Source organism: Coregonus lavaretus (assembly GCF_964263955.1).
Source record: "Coregonus lavaretus genome assembly, chromosome: 22".
Taxonomy (NCBI): domain Eukaryota; kingdom Metazoa; phylum Chordata; class Actinopteri; order Salmoniformes; family Salmonidae; genus Coregonus; species Coregonus lavaretus.
In genome coordinates, this window is record NC_140009.1 from 14,630,592 (window position 1) to 14,640,591 (window position 10,000).

At 46.7% G+C, this 10,000-nt stretch overlaps 1 protein-coding gene across 1 annotated transcript in view; it reads right to left on the bottom strand.

The window, feature by feature from the left end:
- The window catches only part of LOC311149749 (serine/threonine-protein kinase WNK2-like), a 68,978-nt gene that overhangs the window by 20,512 nt on the left and 38,466 nt on the right, over positions 1–10,000 (bottom strand). The window contains exons 7-12 of the mRNA XM_084186961.1: positions 9,515–9,734; positions 5,870–6,149; positions 3,920–4,035; positions 2,515–3,459; positions 331–1,560; positions 15–53 (exon numbers count right to left, since the gene is read on the bottom strand). Coding sequence (XP_084043087.1) covers positions 15–53; positions 331–1,560; positions 2,515–3,459; positions 3,920–4,035; positions 5,870–6,149; positions 9,515–9,734 — 2,830 coding nt within the window. The remainder of the gene's footprint in view (positions 1–14; positions 54–330; positions 1,561–2,514; positions 3,460–3,919; positions 4,036–5,869; positions 6,150–9,514; positions 9,735–10,000) is intronic.

The window sequence follows — 10,000 nt, forward strand, 5'->3', positions numbered from 1 at the left end:
GAAGGGAGATCTACCTGGTTCAGGAAAGCTGGGTTGTAGAGATAGAGTTGGTACTATGAGAAATGAAAACACAGGGTCAGAGAACTGAAACTTCACTCAAAAAGGGGAGCACTGTACTGGGCAGTTACTCTCCATCAGGTTAGCTTTGGCCGGGGAGAGGTAATTACTGCTCAACTACATATCGACCCCTAGCCTTAAGCACTCCATGAAGAGAACAGCTCCACTGAATCCTCTCAATTGTCCACAAGTGCCCAGAGGGCAGGGGTCAGGTTGAAAATTGGGCAACTTGCTAAGTTACTGAAGACTCCTTCAACTTCATATTGACCTCACCTGCTGGCCTGTGGGTAGTGGGGCTGCCTGGGCCTGGCTGTGCTGTGCAGTAGGAGCAGTAGTCCCAGTCTGTTGTTGCACTATGGGGGCCACTGGGTAGGTCTGTGGGGCTGCGGCCTGCTGTGGAGCCAGAGCAGATGGATAGGCCTGACCCATCACACTGGATTGGAGTGATGTGTAGCCTTGCACCGTTGCAGCCTGTGGGGCTATGGGTGGGTAGCTCTGTGAAGCAGAGTTCTGTTGCCCCATCAGGGGTACAGAAGTAGGGTAACTCTGGAGGGTTGAACCTTGCTGCACAGTATGGGCAGGTGACTGGTAGCGCTGGACAACTGGAGCCTGTTGGACAGTAGGCTGGGCCATTGGCTGGCTGTGTTGGGGTAGGGGGACCTGCACAGTCTGTTGGCTGTGCTGCTGAATGGGGACCTGGACAGTCTGTTGGCTGTGATGTATGGGACTAGCCTGTTGGACCGTGGTCTGTGCCATTTGCTGGCTGTGTTGCTGCTGAATGGGGACCTGCACTGTCTGTTGGCTGTGATACATGGGACTAGACTGGCCTGGCTGCAGAATGGGAGGCATGGCTTTGTCTGAGAGGCTGTGTGGGGCTGGGCAAGGCTGGACTGGGGGAGGCACAACAGCAGCTAGAGGCTGTGTTGCTACACTGGGTTCCCGAGTAGGGAGACTGGGTATAGGTACTGTGTGGACCACAGTTGGGGCTACAGATGCATAGCTCTGTGTGGGTGCAGTCTGTTGGAGATGCTCCACTGGAGCTGCGTAGCTCGCTGCAGTTTGAGTCGACTGTTGCAGAGCTGGAGCAACATAACTCTGTGGAGTTGGTGTCCGCTGGATTGGAATTGTTGCTGCTGTGTGCGGCTGCTGCAGGGGCATGGTTGTCGCTGAAAAGCTTGCTGCAGGCTGTTGAAGTGGTACATTTGCAGTTGTATAACTTGCTGCTGTTGCTGTCTGTTGCTGAAGTGGAGCTGGGTAGCTTTGTCCAGAATGATTCTGTTGCAGAGGCATGTTTGATGCCGAGTAACTTGCTGAGGCTGGGGTGTGTTGCAGAGCTGCAGCTGAGAAGCTGGCTGTGGTGGGCATCTGTTGAGTGACCAGGGGAATGGTGGGGTAGCTGTGGCCAGGCTGGAGGTATTGCAGGGGGGTGTGCAGGGCCGGGGCGGAAGCAGGCTGGCCCTGGAGAGATGCATGGTTCTGGAGCAATGTGTGCACAGCACTGGGCTGAGAGGAGAGAGAGAGAGAGACTTGTTAAAGGACAGACAGAGACATTGGGGGTGCTTTTAGGCCCCCGTTAAAAGTTACTGTATTTGACAGTGATGTAAAATATTTCTGAATGAATGAATACATCTAAATATCTGAATCTACAAACTTGGAACAATATAGATAGACATCCTCTACAAGAGAAAAACCAATATGAGCCAAAATACACAGGATGTCAATGATAATGAGTGGCTGAAGGATTAAAATAACAATTTTAAAAACACCCAGACAATGGCAGGGTTAACAGATGAGGCAGCAGGTGTGCACTACAATAAGGAGGTAGGGGAAGGGGAAGAGGGGTTATGGGAGGTTAGAGGGGACACAGCATCATTCATTCCCTTGGTTTGCAGCAGCCATCTGTTAATTCACTGAGGACTTTCCATGGGCAAGGTGATATGAGCGGGTGTAGAAGGATGGGTTTTGCGTTCTGGCATTCGGTCAGTAAAGCATAAAGAGAAGACATTAACAGGCCAGCTCAAGTTGGCAGCGGGTTAGAGAGTTAGTCAGTCAGCAGTATCTATGGTCCTCCAGAGAACCAGCTTGTCCCAAAGCGCACCAGTAGAACCATGGACTTCTATGGTAGTTTGAAGCTGAGCGGAAGAGAGAGCAGGGTCCAGTCCTATGACAGCAGTAAAACAGAGCCCCTTCTACAGGTTTAAGCAGAGAGTGAAGTCTACAGGAATCAGCTCTACAGGCTGAGCTGAGGGTCGGGGACTATCTCAATAGTCTAAAGTAACTTCCTCTCCTCACCTGCTTTACCCCATCTGCACTGACATCAAGGAATTGGACAGGTGAAAGCAAATTAGTTGTTGGCATCCACCATATTACTTTCACCTATCCTTTGTTAGTTCAGTGCAGATGAAGGAAAGAAGACACTGAGCAAAAGCCACTTCAGACCATTGTGAGATGACCTACCACTCCCGGGGGCTCGGTGGCTCGGTGCTCCCCAGCGCAGTAGCTGGCCCTGCGGTCCTGTGTGGGCTTGGCCAGAGGGGGTGCTGTGTGGCCACCACTGAAGCTGCCTCTCTGGGGTAACTTCAGACTCCCATCCCCATAGCTCCGGGCAGGCTGCTGGGCTGCAGGCAGGTGGAGGAGGGAGGGTTGGCCCTGGTTGGATGGGGTGGTTTTACGGCTGATGATGTTCATCAGGTTCTTTTGTAGTAAGAAGAGGTCAGAGCAGTCACTTCCTATGTGACTTTGACCTTTCACCCCACCTGACCCTGCGGTTGTCACCGTCCCACAGGGGTGTAGTGGAAAAGGAAAGGCGATGTGCTGTTGCTTGTGCCCCTCCCCCCGTGACTTCAGCAGCAGCAGAGACAAGCAGGCCTGGCAGAGGTGCTTTCTGGGCACACCTTGGTGGTGATGATGGGCAGAGTTTAGACTCATCAGGGTGCCGAGGTCTGAGTGCCTCCGCCCCCCTGACACAGACTTAACCCTGCTCGCATTGGTGGCTTCCAATGTCTGGGATTCCACAGAAGAGTCACTATGACGTCGAGCCTCATAGTGTGTGGGGGCAGGGGGGGCCAGGAGGAGGGGGGCAGGCAAAGCACTCGGAGAAGGGAAGCCGTCCTCTGCCTCGGAGCGGAACTCAGAGGGGCTGCTGTCTGTTTGGTTGTCTGGTGATGTGGGGGCGGGACTGGCAGCTCTCTGTGGGCTGCAGGGCCCAGAGGTCAGAGGTTGCAGGAGCATATGAAGAGTGATTTTGTTGCCTCTTAGAGTGTCAATGACCGATGCACTCCCTCTCCGTGCCGCTGCTCCTGCCCCCACTCGGAGCTCCGGTCCCAGGGCTCCTTTCCACCCCTCGCCCCTTTCACAGGAGCGGGGGTGTGCTGAAGCCAAATACAGACCACTTCGCTGACGCTGAGCCCATACAGGGACCCACAGGCAAAACACATGTTACTTAAAACGACACTTTACACACAATCCACAACCAAAAACTGATGAAAAAAATTCAACACATACACACAATAAAAACATGAAAATGGAATAGGATGGAGATTAATTGGAGAAATCTGAGCAAATGAGATGCAGTAAATCTTTAGGTTGGGCATAAACATAAAATGTGCCTATGTTATTACATTTGTAAATCAATGAGGATCCATACGTGTGTGAGCATTTGCCACATACATATGCATGTGATGGGTATTACTATGCAAATGAGGACATACTGTATGTGCACGTGCTCAATGTGCGTAGAGTGCATGTATGTTATGTCCTGTGTGTGAGTGTGTGTGTATTAGTTATGCGTGTATGTGTGGTGTACATTTATGATAATGACCCTGTGTATAGTGCACATGCCCTGAGTGTGTGTGGTACAGACCTGCTGTATTGCCATGGTGATGGGCTCCACTAGGGACTGGTAGAGGACATTGTGCTGGCTGCTGTGGGAGTCAGAATACACAGCAGAGCCCAGGCCGCTGTCAAACGTACTGTCTGCTACAGACATACAAAGATTGGGGGTTAGTCTTTACACACAAACTCTACTGTCAAAGGTACAACGTGACAGCGAGAGAGAGGTTACTCAAACACAAATACAGTGGGGGAAAAAAGTATTTAGTCAGCCACCAATTGTGCAAGTTCTCCCACTTAAAAAGATGAGGCCTGTAATTTTCATCATAGGTACACGTCAACTATGACAGACAAATTGAGAATTTTTTTTCCAGAAAATCACATTGTAGGATTTTTAATGAATTTATTTGCAAATTATGGTGGAAAATAAGTATTTGGTCACCTACAAACAAGCAAGATTTCTGGCTCTCACAGACCTGTAACTTCTTCTTTAAGAGGCTCCTCTGTCCTCCACTCATTACCTGTATTAATGGCACCTGTTTGAACTTGTTATCAGTATAAAAGACACCTGTCCACAACCTCAAACAGTCACACTCCAAACTCCACTATGGCCAAGACCAAAGAGCTGTCAAAGGACACCAGAAACAAAATTGTAGACCTGCACCAGGCTGGGAAGACTGAATCTGCAATAGGTAAGCAGCTTGGTTTGAAGAAATCAACTGTGGGAGCAATTATTAGGAAATGGAAGACATACAAGACCACTGATAATCTCCCTCGATCTGGAGAGATCGCAAGATCTCACCCCGTGGGGTCAAAATGATCACAAGAACGGTGAGCAAAAATCCCAGAAACACACGGGGGGACCTAGTGAATGACCTGCATAGAGCTGGGACCAAAGTAACAAAGCCTACCATCAGTAACACACTACGCCGCCAGGGACTCAAATCCTGCAGTGCCAGATGTGTCCCCCTGCTTAAGCCAGTACATGTCCAGGCCCGTCTGAAGTTTGCTAGAGTGCATTTGGATGATCCAGAAGAGGATTGGGAGAATGTCATATGGTCAGATGAAACCAAAATATAACTTTTTGGTAAAAACTCAACTCGTCGTGTTTGGAGGACAAAGAATGCCGAGTTGCATCCAAAGAACACCATACCTACTGTGAAGCATGGGTGCTTTGGGGCTGTTTTTCTGCAAAGGGACCAGGACGACTGATCTGTGTAAAGGAAAGAATGAATGGGGCCATGTATCGTGAGATTTTGAGTGAAAACCTCCTTCCATCAGCAAGGGCATTGAAGATGAAACGTGGCTGGGTCTTTCAGCATGACAATGATCCCAAACACACCGCCCGGGCAACGAAGGAGTGGCTTCGTAAGAAGCATTTCAAGGTCCTGGAGTGGCCTAGCCAGTCTCCAGGTCTCAACCCCATAGAAAATCTTTGGAGGGAGTTGAAAGTCCGTGTTGCCCAGCGACAGCCCCAAAACATCACTGCTCTAGATGAGATCTGCATGGAGGAATGGGCCAAAATACCAGCAACAGTGTGTGAAAACCTTGTGAAGACTTACAGAAAACGTTTGACCTGTGTCATTGCCAACAAAGGGTATATAACAAAGTATTGAGAAACTTTTGTTATTGACCAAATACTTATTTTCCACCATAATTTGCAAATAAATTCATAAAAAATCCTACAATGTGATTTTCAGGATTTTTTTCCCTCATTTTGTCTGTCATAGTTGACGTGTACCTATGATGAAAATTACAGGCCTCTCATCTTTTTAAGTGGGAGAACTTGCACAATTGGTGGCTGACTAAATACTTTTTTTCCCCACTGTAAACAAGCACAAACCACCGTATAATACAAACTCTACTGTCAAAGACCAATTCCACCGCGTGACACAAACAGAGAGCACGGTGTCAAATGTATGTGACAGGGGGAGGTGTAAGTCTGTGGGGTTTCACACGTTTCATGTCAGTGGTGTCTCACATGTGACAGAGGTGGCGCTGGCTGGAAGGTTACACAGCCTGGCGTGCTGGTCTGCCTCTGGCTCCTCAGGCTCCAGCAGAGGGGGCTGTCCTGCTTGCGTAGCCCCAGCAGAGGCCCCCTGGGCTGGGGCTGCCTGGGCCCCGAGTCCTGCCTCTCCCTGGCCCACTGGGGGTCCGGCCGATACGGTCCTCTCCCTCCTCCATTTGATCAGCGCTACACGGTCTCGGATAGACTTCCCCACGATCTTAGCATCACTCTCATGGAAGAACCCGGATTCCACCTGTCGGGGAGAGAGGAGTGTAGAAAGAAGAGTATTTTTAGAGTCAATGTGTTAGAGGAAGAGGAGAGAAAACAGGAGAGAGATGGGAGGAGGGAGCGAGAGAGAGAGAGGGAGAGAGAGCAGGAAGGGGAAGAGATGGAGAATCTATTTTGAGGATGGGGAAAAAAATACTCTGTCAGCAGCTGGGTTCAGAGGGTTCAGAGAGAATAGTCTGCCTCTGTGTGGAATAAGACAGGATACAGGACAGGTGCATTTAACACCAGGGGGTAGGCAACTAGATTCAGCCGCAGGCCGATTTTTAATCGGAGCAAATAGTCGGGGGGCTGGAACATATTTATAATAATTTGTACACTGCAAATTGACCATAATTAAGCCCAAACAGCAGTACTGAGCGATTAACCGAAATGTCAGTTATTTTTTGGTTTTTAAACAACTAATTGACTAACATCGGTTCAATCATTTATTTGTGCACTCAATGTGCACAATACACAGTTTCTCTAGAGATAAATTCAATCAAGCACGAACTGTGTGATGTAGTAGGAAAACGTGGTAATTAACTACAAAGACCATAATCCATTGTCCAGTCTGTGTTTTTTACCCTCCTACGAAAAAAACAGAAGAATGCGTGATCGAAAGAGAACTCCCGAAGCAACTGCTCTCTACTTGAAAATAAAGTCATAAACGTATGCCTTATTTACTTAAAAATAAAAAAATAGTAATTTTGTCAGACAGCACAGGCAGAAGCTCTATAGAGATGAGATGACTTGGAATGAAATAATAGTCATCAAATAAAATACATGTAATATACACAACTGAAATATTTTATTAAAGTAAAGTAATGTGAATAAATAGTTAATAAGTAGTAATGGGCAGTCACTACCATCATGGGACTTTTATTAATTGTTTTATTCTGTGTTGTTTACAGCATTCAACCCACATAATGCATAGAGCATTTAATGTTTTAAAAAATATTGAAACTGAACCGACCTCAAAAAGCTCAGCACTACCAAACAGAGATTGTATTTGAAAATAACCTTTTCATACCTTGATACCAATCACAGCTCTTTATTTGTGGGGATACTTGGGAACAGATTTCCTAAATGTTTTTTTGCTGTTATAATTTAGTGTTTACTAAAAACTTAGGGGGGGCCACCAAAAAAATTCATAAAATTAAAAGAACTAGCAGGGCGGTTTTGGCCTGTTGCCGACCCTTGATTTAGACCATGGGAAGAGATGGAAGTGTAAAATAAGGAGTTTTTTTTTAAAGGAGGTTTGGAATTAAATAGGAATTATGGCCTGAACCTGCCATAAAACGTTTCAAAATGCTTTCTGTTTTGGCACAGGCTGGCAAATGTATTAATTTCATTGAGTATGTGTCCCATATCTTTAACAATACGATCATTTTGCTTTTAAGACCATTGTTCACAGTAATTTAATATGTAGTCATTTAATCAACACAAAACTGAATAAAACATGTCATAAACCATGCCCTGAATAAGAAACCAAAGAAGCCTAAGGAGGCATCGTTTCCACTCGCTGAGTAGCAGAGTGCACGACCGGAGACAAGAGCCCCATCGATGAAGATAAACTACATCTCCCATGGTGCACGTCTGTAGAGAAATTAGTCATTGAAGTGGGACAAGGGGTGATTGGAGATGGGGAGTGCCGACAGTGCATCCTCATTGTACTGTGGGCCACATTCTCCCTCTCTCCTCAAAAACGACCGTTACAGCAAGACTTTAAAATGTCTCCAGCATGGAGAGATGGAGGGATAGAGGGAGGAAAGCAGGTCAGCTTGCTGTCTGACAAAATAATCGATGGCCCTGACTCTCAGTAACACTAAGCACTGCAGCCTGACCCATTCACAACAGAAATGAACACTCACGACAGCCTGGCCCATTAACAAAAGCAAAGCTTAACACACTGAACACACACAAAACTATGGTAAAGCACACACAAACCCAAGCCTGTCCCACTCACACAAATAGCCTACAGGGTAAAATAAACACTATATTTACAGCTTAAAAACACCATACAGAAACACATGAGCTCACTAATACAAACACAGACAACAATAAAATGCAGGTCACCCAGACATGGTCAAACACAATGACAATGGTTAGTGGATGTTCATCCTGACTTGACGGAATAGACAGTGATGCTGAGGCACGAGAAGAGAGATTCAAACCAGGCACATCTCTGGTGACCTTCACAATGAGATATGAAGAAGAATACAAATAAAGACAAGTCTGCTCATGGCTGTTTTGAAAAGTCAGGACACAACAGAAGAGGACAAACAGACAGAGTTAACCCAGGCCAAAACAAAGACAAAACTTATCCTTTTCTACAATTAACACCACAGTGGTACACTAAATGACCAAAAGTATGTGGACACCTATTCGAACATCTCATTCCAAAATCATCGCAGTCGGCGTTCCAATTCATCCCAAAGGTGTTCGATGGGTTGAGGACTTGTTGGAAAGGTGGCATCCTATGACGGTTCCACGTTGAAAGACACTGATCTCTTCAGTAAGGCCATTCTAATGCCAATGTTTGTCATGGAGATTGCATGGCCGTGTGCTTGATTTTATACACCTGTCAGCAACGGGTGTGACTGAAACAGCCGAATCCACTACTCTACTTTTGCACTCTATAACCCAGTTCGCCATCTGCAGGCATCCAGTGAGGCGATCTCTATTTTCACTACAGAGGCAGTGTTTTAGCCCAGTGCTCCTCAACCTGGTATAAAGCCCATACCTGTTTACACTTAAACAGCTTGGACAAAGTCTGAAACAAGTTAGATGTGGGGTCTGAGAACAATCTGCAGGAGAAAACAGTAGCTGGGTCCATCAGAAAGATAAAACCACACCAAGGGCCTGAGCACTCTAATCTTATCGCTGGGTTAATTAAGTACAAAGAGATAAATATGCTGCCTCTCTGGCCCAGTGTTTTATCACAAGGTATGACCAGCTCTTATCTGATGGTGGACATTCGTTGGACAAAAACAAGTAAACAGAAAGAACAAATAAAACCCCAATCACTGGATTCCTGGAAGTGCTAAGTGTATCAATGCCAATCTGCATGAGGGCACGTTCCCTGATGAGATCGGAGCACTGTTGGCACACTGTCTGCCTGGACTCCACACAGTCCTCTGCTGCCCTACACAACAAGTAACCCAACATGGTTACATTTGATGAATAATGACAAAAACACTGACTTGAGAAATATTGTGATGAGGATCAAAGAATCAGAAATTCTAAAATATATTCTTATTCAAGTCAAATTCATATGCCACCTTGGATTGGAATGTCTGTTCAACCAGTCTAATGCTAAAATCCACCCATATAATCAACCATCCATCTTACCATCTCTTGGGCCACGCACTCTGGGGTCTCTTTCTCCAGTTCAAAGGTGAACTCAATCGCTCCGCTCTCCTTGTACTTCCCTTTCAGCTTCTTGGGGTCTTCCACCCACAGCTTCAGGGCGATGGCTGCCTTCTTCCCATCATCCTCCTCGGCCAGCTCCACCCGCACCCCTGTGTCCTCCGCAAAGAAGGCATGGTTCAGCAGGTCCTTTATGGAGTACCTTGGAGAAAGGAACAAGAAAAACAACCCTTCACCACTGTGATAACATGGCATGGCACCAACTGTGACCGTCTGTTGTCATTTTAGAGATAAGGCCAAAATTAAATATAAATTAATGAGACGAAAGTGACCCAATGAATCTAGCCTAATTCAGTAGTTATGTCATGCAGGAGCTGAAAAACAAAGGCTCTGCTGAGCACCAACGTTTTCAGTGTTCCCGTCTGGACACAGCCATAAGAACAGGATAAGCCCTCATCTAAGAATACC